The 10,652-nt window shown below is 43.6% G+C and overlaps 1 protein-coding gene across 1 annotated transcript; it reads left to right on the top strand.

Moving 5' to 3' along the window:
• The first annotated feature begins 3,980 nt into the window (after nucleotides 1-3,980).
• On the top strand, nucleotides 3,981-4,451 carry LOC119810692 (60S ribosomal protein L23a-like). The gene has a single exon (XM_038324297.1). The coding sequence runs from the start codon at nucleotides 3,981-3,983 to the stop codon at nucleotides 4,449-4,451; it is 471 nt and encodes a 156-aa protein (XP_038180225.1).
• Nucleotides 4,452-10,652: the final 6,201 nt, after the last annotated feature.

The following is a 10,652-nucleotide window of genomic DNA, read 5'->3' as shown; positions in this document are numbered from 1 at the left end:
ATCTGCCTCTGTCTCCTGAGTCCTGGGATTAAAGGTGTGAGCCACCACTCCCTGGCCTATATGGCTCACTAGTGTGGCTGCTTTGCCCTCTGGTCTTCAGGCAAGCTTTATTTATTAAAGCACAAATAAAATAGCACTATACCTGAGCATGCTGCCTGGAGCACACATAACAGCACAGCTGCAATGGTGGGCATCTGTAAGGCCAGCAGTCCTTCAGGGAAATGGAAGTAGAGGTAGGAGACAAGCTGGGAATCCTCACAGACCATACAGCCTGGCATACACAACGCAGTGGGGCAGAAACAGTAAGAGAGACATTGCCTCAAAAACAGAGTAGACGGTAAGAACTCATTCCTAAAAGTTTTCCTCTAAATTCCACACATATACTAAAGCATGCACACACATGCACCTGCACACACACACTCACTAATGATAAATAAGTAATAAAAATGTAGAAAGAAATGTTTCTGCCTAGAATATTACCAGTCAGAGACATCGTATTTTTCTGGCAGCCATTTCTTTCCCAGCCCAAGCAAACTACACACCTGTCTGTTGGCAGGACAATCTGGTTCATGAGGTAGAGAGCAGCGTGCATCCCCGAAGAACATGGCAATTATTTATTGACTATCTACCTCGCTCACATCTGTGAGACACGGCAACCCAGTGATGGCTTACGAGACCATCAGTTTTAAACAACACCATCCATCACCAACAGGAAGGCGCGATCCACATCCCTTCCAGTGTGATGCATTATACGAGGGTCAGCAAGTGGGAGTCACGGTTGGCGACACAATAGCTGGCCTCAGGTAGCACATCCATCCTTCCAGCTGCTCGGATCCATATGGGACCAATGAACTGCAGAGAGTTCAGGCCTCTCCTCACTGTGGGTGTCTGCTGCACGGCACCATCCAAAGCCCATCAGGAAACAACTGGAAGGAAGGTGGCATCCATTCATCTAAACTTCATCTTGTATCCGAGTGCTGACGAGAGGCAAAACAGGCGCATTAGACAGATGTGATCAGGGAAACTCAGGTGCTGTGCTCATGAAGACATCAAAGGTTTAAAATGTAGGGAAGGAATGAAAAGCATTCTGTCACTCACCAAAGCCAGATGGGGAGCCAAGAGTGTTGTTTTCCTTGAGAAACCAAGTTCACAGCTGGCCTCGATACTCCTGAACTCAATTGCTCCAAACATCTAGTCCTGGGATAATGTTCTGTAACTTTCCAGTCATGAAAGTCAACACCCTCACTGTAATTTCTAATGTCTGGACCAACGACAGTAATGCTGCACCCTTGCCTCGACAGCATGGAGTTATTGCCAAGATCAAAGCAAATACCCCAGCGAAAGAGTCTAGAAACCGTAGCAATAATATGTGTTAAGTTGTAGTTGGTGTCTGTTTCTCAGCATGGATTGAACTATTACCAGTGGATCATGAAACATCCATGGAGGGGTAGGGGGAACCCCTAGTGGAAAGAGTAAGCCTGGAATTGTGTGGATGGAGATGTTTTCCAAACCACACCATCAAAAGCTCAGACGTTGGGCAGGGATGATGGGTCAATAGGGGAAGCCCTTGTCAAGCCCGGATGAAGACCTGAATTCAGATTTCCAGGAGCCACATGAAGTCTTGTGTGGTAGCAATGAGCCTGTCATCCCATCACTCATATGGAGAAGCGAGAGTCAGAGACAGAAAAAATTCCCAAGAGCTTGGTGGAAAGTTAGCCTGGCACAGGCACCTTCAAATAAGAGACCCTGTCTTAAGATAGAAGGTGAAAACCAACACCCAAGCTATCTTCTGACCTTCACACACACACACACAAGGGCCCCTGTGTACCTAGGCTTGCACACACAAATGTATGTGTGTACACATCTTAGACACATACTCACACAATCATACACATGTGGACACACACATAAATTAAAAAAAAAAACAAATGCTTAGGAAGTACCCTGGGTTCCAAGACCCCTTCCCTGCCTTCATCTAGAACTCAAGTGGGTCATTTGTGGGCTCTTTGGGTATTCTCATCTTTGAGACTAGTGGTTGAGCCGGTCTCACTGACTGTGCCGTGTCTACTGTGCTGGACAAGCAGCATGTGAAACACAGGGCAATCCAACCTTAAGGTATCAGGTGTCCCAGGAAGGGGACCTGATTGAAGGATGCTGGTAAAGCATCAACACTGGGGAGGGAGTGACTGGGGGTAAAGGTCAGGGACATGTGAGAAAGAAGACCCTGGCACGTCCCACGGTGTCTGCCTTGAGCACTGAGTCAGCCCGTCCAACACTCATTTGCTCTCTGATCTTCACTGCTCTGCTGGGTCTCAGCTAGAGTGGAAGAGCAGAAGCAGAGGGGGATACAGGCTGCCCTTCCCATGCCCTCATGTCAGCAGGGTTTGGCCAGCGGAAGGCCAGGAGGCAGAAACCTGAACATCCTTCCTTCTCTTCTCTGCCTTACCACCCTCCCTTCCCCACAATCTCCTGGGCATTACTGTCCGTCATCCAGCTCTTAAATGGTGTCAGATTCTATCTGGACTGCTAGACACTTCTGTTTTTAGTCCCTTCTGTCTGGGGGTGTCTTCCTGCTCTTCCCAATCTTGGGGTTGCCTCCTTTTCTTTGTGCCTCTCTCATCTGTAACTCTCGCATGACCAACTGTCTGCACTAAATTTCCCCCGATTCAGTAGAGTATTTCCTTTCTCCGGTTAGCTCCTTCGTGGCGTTTCTTTCAGAACAGAAGGTAGGTACATGCACAGGATATCTGGATCTAACAAAGGATGGCAGAGACAGCCGATGTTCATCTAGTCAAATAATGCTGGGCATCAACTATGCACATTTTGATAGACTGAGAATCTATTGTGAATGGAAATGAGCAACCTCTGGCTTCTGAGAAGATAAATAATGATGGTGGTTTGTTGCGCTTACAATTTCTTTGTGGGAACAAGACCTTGCTCTGCAGCCTCAAATTCTGACTCCTCCAGCCTCAGCCTCTCAAGTGCTAGGATTAAAGGCATATGCCACCACATCTAACTCAACATGCTTATAATTTTAGAAAATAAATTAAGGGCTGGAGAGACAGCTAGGATGGTTTACGGGATCAGTGCACAAGCGTGTGGAACCTGAGTTCAGATTCCCAGCGCCCATGTTAGGTGTACGAGTAACCCCAGCACTGTGGGATCAGAAACAGAGAGACCCCCACAAGTTCACTGGCCAGTCAGCCTAACCTAATCAGTGAGCTCTAGGTTCAGTAATCAGAACAATATGAAAAGTCTGGACCAGCACGGACTATGTAGCAAATCTGAAGATAGCTAGGGGCTAGATAAGGCCCTGTCTCAAATGCTTGCATGACTCCCTCCCACAAACACAAAATTATTTACCCAAAGCATTATGGCTCCCTTTTCAACTATCTTCTAAGCCTGAAGCTCAGCTTAGCGCCTGTCTTGATGGCAGCATTTGTATTGCATCGTGAATTTGTCTTACTCTTGCTCAGGGTTATGCTCATATTTTCTGTATTACTCCAATTTTAGTAAATGTGATATTGAAGGAGGCATAAGTTGGTAGAGTCCTTGTGTGTGTGTGTGTGTGTGTGTGTGTGTGTGTGTGTGTGTGTGTAAGCCAGAGGTTGACACTGGGTGTCTTCCTTAATCTCTGCTATATGTCTTCCCACCTCCTGCTTCTTAAACTGATGCTTAGAGAACAATGGACATTTAAAAAGAAGCTTCCCAAGTTTAAAGTCATCTATCAAAGGCAAGACAAATTAATAAGCTATGAGTTGGAGGATTTCTGGATAGCCAGTAGTTTTTCTACTCAGCCAGCTACATAGGAATATTTATGTAGAAAAGGAAAGAGCAGTTTTAATAGGCCTGATGATTCAAGACACAAAATACATTCATTCTAGGAGCTATTTGGTGGATGGAGTGGCACATAAATATAGCCTAAAAAACTAAATTGTTGAGCCAACTAAAGAAATTTAGGCTTTTTTTTTTCCGTCAAGATGGCGCCGAAAGCAAAGAAGGAAGCTCCTGCCCCTCCCAAAGCGGAAGCTAAAGCGAAGGCCTTGAAAGCCAAGAAGGCAGTGCTAAAAGGTGTCCACAGCCACAAAAAGAAGAAGATTCACACATCGCCCACCTTTCGTCGGCCCAAGACCCTGCGGCTACGAAGGCAGCCTAAATACCCCTGGAAGAGCGCGCCCAGGAGGAACAAGCTTGACCACTATGCCATCATCAAATTCCCCCTGACCACCGAGTCAGCCATGAAGAAGATAGAAGACAACAACACACTTGTGTTCATTGTGGACGTCAAGGCCAACAAGCACCAGATCAAACAGGCTGTGAAAAAACTCTACGACATCGATGTGGCCAAAGTCAACACCCTCATAAGGCCTGCCGGAGAGAAGAAGGCATATGTCTGGTTGGCTCCTGATTATGATGCTCTGGATGTTGCCAACAAAATTGGAATCATCTAAACTGAGCCTAGCCGGCTAATTCTAAATATACATTTTTTCAACATAAAAAAAAAAGAAATTTAGTATCGTATTTTACTCACATAAATGTTCATGACTCCCCTTGAAATCAGTGGTCTCAGTGTTTAAACTAAAGATGCTACACTTACGTGCTGTGTCGATTTCTGGTTTGGAGTAACTTCCTGTGATAGTAATAGACACTTAGTTTGGTCACCACTTATCTCTAAGTCTTCTCTGGTGTGTTTTACTAAATCCACAACATTTCAGAGATTCTGTTGCTGTTTAAAAGGGAAAACCGAGGAGTCGGTGAGGTGGATTACTAGGTAAAAGCACGTGGCGATGCATGCATGAGAACCTTAGTTTCAACTCAGCACCACAGAAAAAGCTGGCTATTGACCATGTGCCTGTAACCCAGCACTGCAAGGAGCAGGGACAGGCAGGTGGCTGGGCTACCTGACAGCCAGCCTCGCTACAGATTCAGTGAGAGACCCTGTCTCAATAGAATGGGACAGACAGTAATGGGGCAGGACCCCCAAGTCCCATCCCTGCCTCATACACACAGAAACTTTTGAGCACATGCACACACACATACACATGCATACACACTATACATCAACATTATAAACACATACACTCACACACACGCGTGCACGTGGGCACACACACATGCAAGGAAAAACTGGGTATGAATGAAGTGTCCCCGGATTGTCTTATTCCTGAATAAGAAATTCAAATATTGCTTTGTTTCACTTCATTTGGTTTTGATCTTGAGACAGGATCCAATTAGTTAGCTCTGATTGGCCCAAAACTCATTATGTAGAGCGGGTGGCCTGGAACTCACAGAGATCCACTTGCCTCTGCCTTGAGAGCACTGGCATTAAAGGCATGTACCCACCACACCCCAAACCAGAATTCCATATTTTAGTGATACAATTCCATCCTTTCTGAAAATACTGGAACAGTCCAATTTGTTCTGTATAATTAAACTTATAGGCTCTTTATGATTTCTCTTGTAGACACAAAGTACAGTTCCTAAGAAAATGAAACAAAGACTTGGTGTGACAGATTTGGTTAAAAAAGCAATTTTTAATAGGAATGACTAACATCCATAGCTGGCTAGTAGATGAATAATTACATCAACTATATTTATCTCAGCAAAGATTGTGAGCAAAGCAATATTGAGTAATCTTTTTACAAGTGTCCTGCTGTGCTACCAGCTGATCACGCTTAAGGATTGCATTGCAAGTAATTTTACGAGAAAGATATGCTGGGCATCGTTTTATCTCCTAGAGCAAGAGTCAATAAGCGTTCAGCATCCAGCCTGTGATGAGGACCGTGTCACACAGCACCTGTGATCAACTCAGAAAGGTAATGTTTCTAGAGCTGCAGTGTTTGCAGATGAAAAGATTAATGCCACCTAAAGCCAACGCAGAGAGCAAACTCAATTAGCAGACTACATCAACAGCAAAGCATCTGGATGAAAACAGATTCCTCCCAATATCCCAGGGTGTAGGTCTCAGCCTTCCTCCAGAGAACCTCGAAGGAAATCACTTTCATTTTAATTGTACCATCTTGATATCTACCTTACGAGCACGGAGAGCCTTTGACACGAAGCTCAAAATGGAGTGTTTTGGAGCTAGAGAAATAGCTCCATGGTTGAGAGCATTGGCTGCTCTTCAGAGGACGGGGATTCTGACTCCAAGCATCCAAAGAGAAGCTCACAATCCTCTGTAACTCCAGCTCCAGGGGATCTAACACCCCTCTTCTGGCCTCCTTGGGCACCAGGCACACACGTGAGTACACAGATTTACATTCAGAGGCAAAATGTAACAACATAATATATAAAATATAAAAATTTAGGTTGCTTGTCAAAAGAAATTCCCAAGGAACTGGTAAACTTGAAATCCACTTTATTTTTTTATTTTATTTTATTTTTATGTTAATTTTGTGGTTTTTCAAGACAGGGTTTCTCTGCAGCTTTAAAGCCCTGACCTTGAGCTATGCTCTTGTAGAACAGGCATGGTCTCGAACTACACAGAAATCCGCCTGCCTCGTGCCTCAGACCCGAGTGCTGGGAATTAAAGGCGTGCGCCACCCACCGCCCAGGCCACTTCATTTTGTTGTAACAGCATAGCAAAGGAAACACAGCAAAGGATGCAAGCCATATGATGGTTTGCCTTTTGTTGTTAATTGGTACAGAAACAAGGAGTGAAAAATCGTCTGCACTTATCCACCTATAATGATAATAGTAAACCTAAAGTGCAGTTTAATTGTAGCCTAACTAAGAGGTAAACAAAAGAAAATTAAAAAGCTATCATTTTTTTCAAGTTCAATATCTTAGGTGGAGTAGTCAGTGCTCATTTGACAATAAAGAAAAATGAGAACACAAAAATAGACTACTTAGATATTTCATTTATTTAATCCTCTCTCCCCTCTCTGTGTGTGTGTGTGGTGAGTACACTTAGCACATTGTGCACTCATGCACACATGTGCCATGGTGCACATGTGAGGCTAGGGAACAACTGACAGACTGGGGTTCTCTCCTTCTACCCTGCATGCCCACGGATTGAAGTGCAGGTCGTCGGGCTTGGCAGCAAACGCTTTAGCCACTGAGCCATCTCACCAGATCCAAAGAGCATTTTAATGTCCTTAAGCATGGTGGGCAACTAGAAAAGAAAATTATTTTCAGAAGAAAGAATAAAGCTATAAGGAATATATAGATGTAAGGAGTTTAACCTTCCCTTTTTGTAACTGCCTTAGAAGTTCACAGTCAGGACCAAACTGGACTGATTCCACAATACCCAATTTTGATGATTAGGATATTTTTAAACACACATAGATGGGGGCTTTGTCTAGTAATGACATATTCAAAATATATATATCTCCCTAAAGACAGAGACCTGACAAGAGACACAGTACTATTCTAGGAAGCGATTTCCATTCAAGGACAATGAAGTCATAAAGGAAAAGTTTCTTCTCCCAGGCAACAGAGATGAAAGTAATTATTTTGAATAAGTACTTTATAAGTGGAAAGAAATATTTGAGTCCATTTAACTTAATATGTTTCTAATTCCACAAACCTTCACCTCGCCAATTAGTCCATTCAAAAAGCTCTACAAAACAGTGAAACTCATTTATTACAACAGATTGGACTATTCGAAGAAGGAAATCACAATATTTGCCACCATGTTTGGGGAGAAATAAGAGACTAAAATGTAATTTCTAAGAGGTACGGAATGTTCTCCACTGAAGTGGGAGGTGTTCATTCTAACTCAGCCACATGGTAAGTATTTCTTATTCTCAGTATTGCTGCTTTGGATGCTTATAAAGGAGCTGCTGCCCATTCTGTACAAGATGGACCAGTGGATAAAACATTTGCAGAACAAGCATGAGAACCAGAGTTCAGAGCCCCATCATCCACATAAAAAGCTGGGCAGATAAGGCTGCTTGCCAGTAACCTGTTCCTGGAGCAGACAGAAGGGTCTCTCTCGGAGGCAAGCTGCCGAACTAACACTATCCTTGATTGTGTAAGTCCTGGCTTTAGAAAGATAACCCTGCCCCGTTATATAAAGAGGAGAGCAGTGAAGGGAGCCAAAGAGATCATTTCCAGGATTCCAGGAATAGAGAGTGCCTGGCAGAGGAGGGTGTTAGATCCCCTGGGACTGGAGTTACAGACAGCTCGGAATCAAACCTGGATCCTTTGAAAGAGCAGCCAGTACTCTTAATGACAGAGCCATCTCTCCAGTCTAAGAAACGATGTGGGTTTTTTGTTTGTTTGCTTGCTTGCTTGTTTGCTTAAAAGTATGGTTTCTCTGAAAAAGGTGGCACCTGTGAGAAAAAGAAAACACTGACAGCTTCCCTGTTCCAAGGGTTGAGAACTGAGCACTTCACGTGTCTTAAATTTAAAGAGGCATGTGCCACATCAAAATAGAGAATAAAATATTTGGATTAACTGCCTAGAGAGGGAATTATTTACCTAGAAATGCTTTTGCAAAATAAATTATATTCACAGATAGACTTCAAATTTTATCCACTGCAATGGCTGGTTGTAATATCAACTTGTTAAATTAGAATTGCCTCAGTGGGAGCTTCAACGGAGGGGGGATTGTCCAGGCTGCTTTAACTGATGGGGCAAGACCCACCCCAAATGTGTGTGATACCTTCAGGTAGCAGCCAAGATACAAAGGGGTATGGCTTTCCTTCTTGCCACCGAGTTAGTTTATGCTGTTGCTGATTGTTCCCATCCCAGCATCAAAACAGAGTTCCCAAGCTTCCATCACTGACTGGAGGACCAGCGCTTGCCAGGGATTGCCAGATTGGCAGCACCTGCCAGGAATTGCCAGATTGACAATTCTCAAGCACTCAGCTTCACAGATGGAGCAACTACTGGACTTTTAGCCTCTCAGGTGTGATTAAACTGCTATTATACTATTTCAGTATCAACTGAATCATTAAATTGTGCGTGTGCATGTGTGTGTGTGTGTGTGTATGTTGTGTGTGTGTGTATGTGTGTGCGCATTCTATCAGTTCTGTTCTTCTTGGGAACCATGAAAAATTACCTGCTGTAGGAATTTGCCTTCCCACTTTAAGCCACCAGAAAATTCATGTGCAATCTATCTTAAAACTATTCCAGGCAGAGGAGGGTTGGGTCACTGAGCAATGCAATCAAATGTGCCAAATCTTACCATTGTTCTAGCTAAACTGCCTGATGGGGGAACTTCAGCTAATCACATTCCATTTAGGGGTGTGTCCCCCTGGGGTCACAGAAAAAACGGATAAAACATCCAGGTGTGCTTGCCCCTTCCTCTTTTCCTTCCTGCACTCCTAGATCACTGGAAACCCTGGTTTTGTAAGTTCCCTTTCTTCTGTTTATTAAAGCTGAATATTTTATATTAAGCTGGTCTGGTTAATTTTTACTACCGATCGAACAGGCCCCTTCAATTGGCGCCCAACATGGGGCTTTTTGGCTACCCACCTCCGAGCCTCTGGTCACTGTGCGGCAGCCAGAAGCTGGCGACCTCTCTCGCAGGGTCTTTCCTTCCCCTCTGCGCAACCCAGAGCTGCCCTCAGCACGCAACCGCCCCTTCAACTGCCTAGAGGTCAATTAGAGGCAAGAAGAAAGAATCACAACCAAGTCCAGAGGTATAAACATGAAGCTGAGTTCAGATAGGAGTTTAAGAAGAGTTAGGCATCCAGAATTTACAGCTAAATTAATGGAGATCTGCAAAGGCTATCCAAGAGGTGGAGAGATTTACAAGTGAGGTCAGGGGAAGGTCCAGTGGGAAGGGGTAAGCAGAAACAAGTTCGGAGTAGATATGAAGTTAGCAGCAGCATTTCTCTTTACAACTGGAAGAGAGACTTGTGATGCGCAGGGCATCAGGCTGTGTTTTACGAAGAGTCACATCTTCAAAGTGGAGAGCTAAAATTAATGCTGTGAACTAGTTCATAAAAATTCATATAACTTCATGTCAGAATAAAGAACCAACTCTGGATTAAGATAAACCCTTCCTTCCTTAAGTAGCTTCTGTCAGAATATTTTGCTGTCATGACAACAATTAGAATAATTATCAAAAGATGCAAAGAAAGAAATACCCAAGAGATGCCCATCATACTACAAAGCATTTGTTCAACTATGTTCACAGCAGCATTATTTGCAATAGCCAGAACCTGGAAACAACCTAGATGCCCCTCAACTGAAGAATGGATAAAGAAAGTGTGGCACAACTACACATTAGAGTACTCCTCAAGCGGTAAAAAATAATGACATCTTGAATTTTGCATGCAAATTTATGGAATTAGAAAACACTAATCCTGGGGCTGGAGAGATGGCTCAGAGGTTAAGAGCATTGCCTGCTCTTCCAAAGGTCCTGAGTTCAATTCCCAGGCAACCACATGGTGGCTCACAACCATCTGTAATGGGGTCTGGTGCCCTCTTCTGGCCTGCAGGCATACACACAGACAGAATATTGTATACATAATAAATAAATAAAATCTTTAAAAAAAAAAAAAAAAAAAAAAAAAAAAAAAAAAAAAAAAGAAAACACTAATCCTGAGTGAGGTAACCCAGACCCCCCCAAAAAAAAAACCGATTATGGTATGTACTGACTCATAAGTGGATACTAGTCATAAACAAAGGGCATCAAGCCTATACTTCAGGATCTTAGAAAAAACTAAGTAATAAGTTGAATCCAAAGAAAACATATA

This window comes from Arvicola amphibius, chromosome 3 (assembly GCF_903992535.2).
Source record: "Arvicola amphibius chromosome 3, mArvAmp1.2, whole genome shotgun sequence".
Taxonomy (NCBI): Eukaryota; Metazoa; Chordata; class Mammalia; order Rodentia; family Cricetidae; genus Arvicola; species Arvicola amphibius.
The sequence above is the reverse complement of the archived record's forward strand: the minus strand, read 5'-3'. Positions and strand labels throughout refer to the sequence as shown.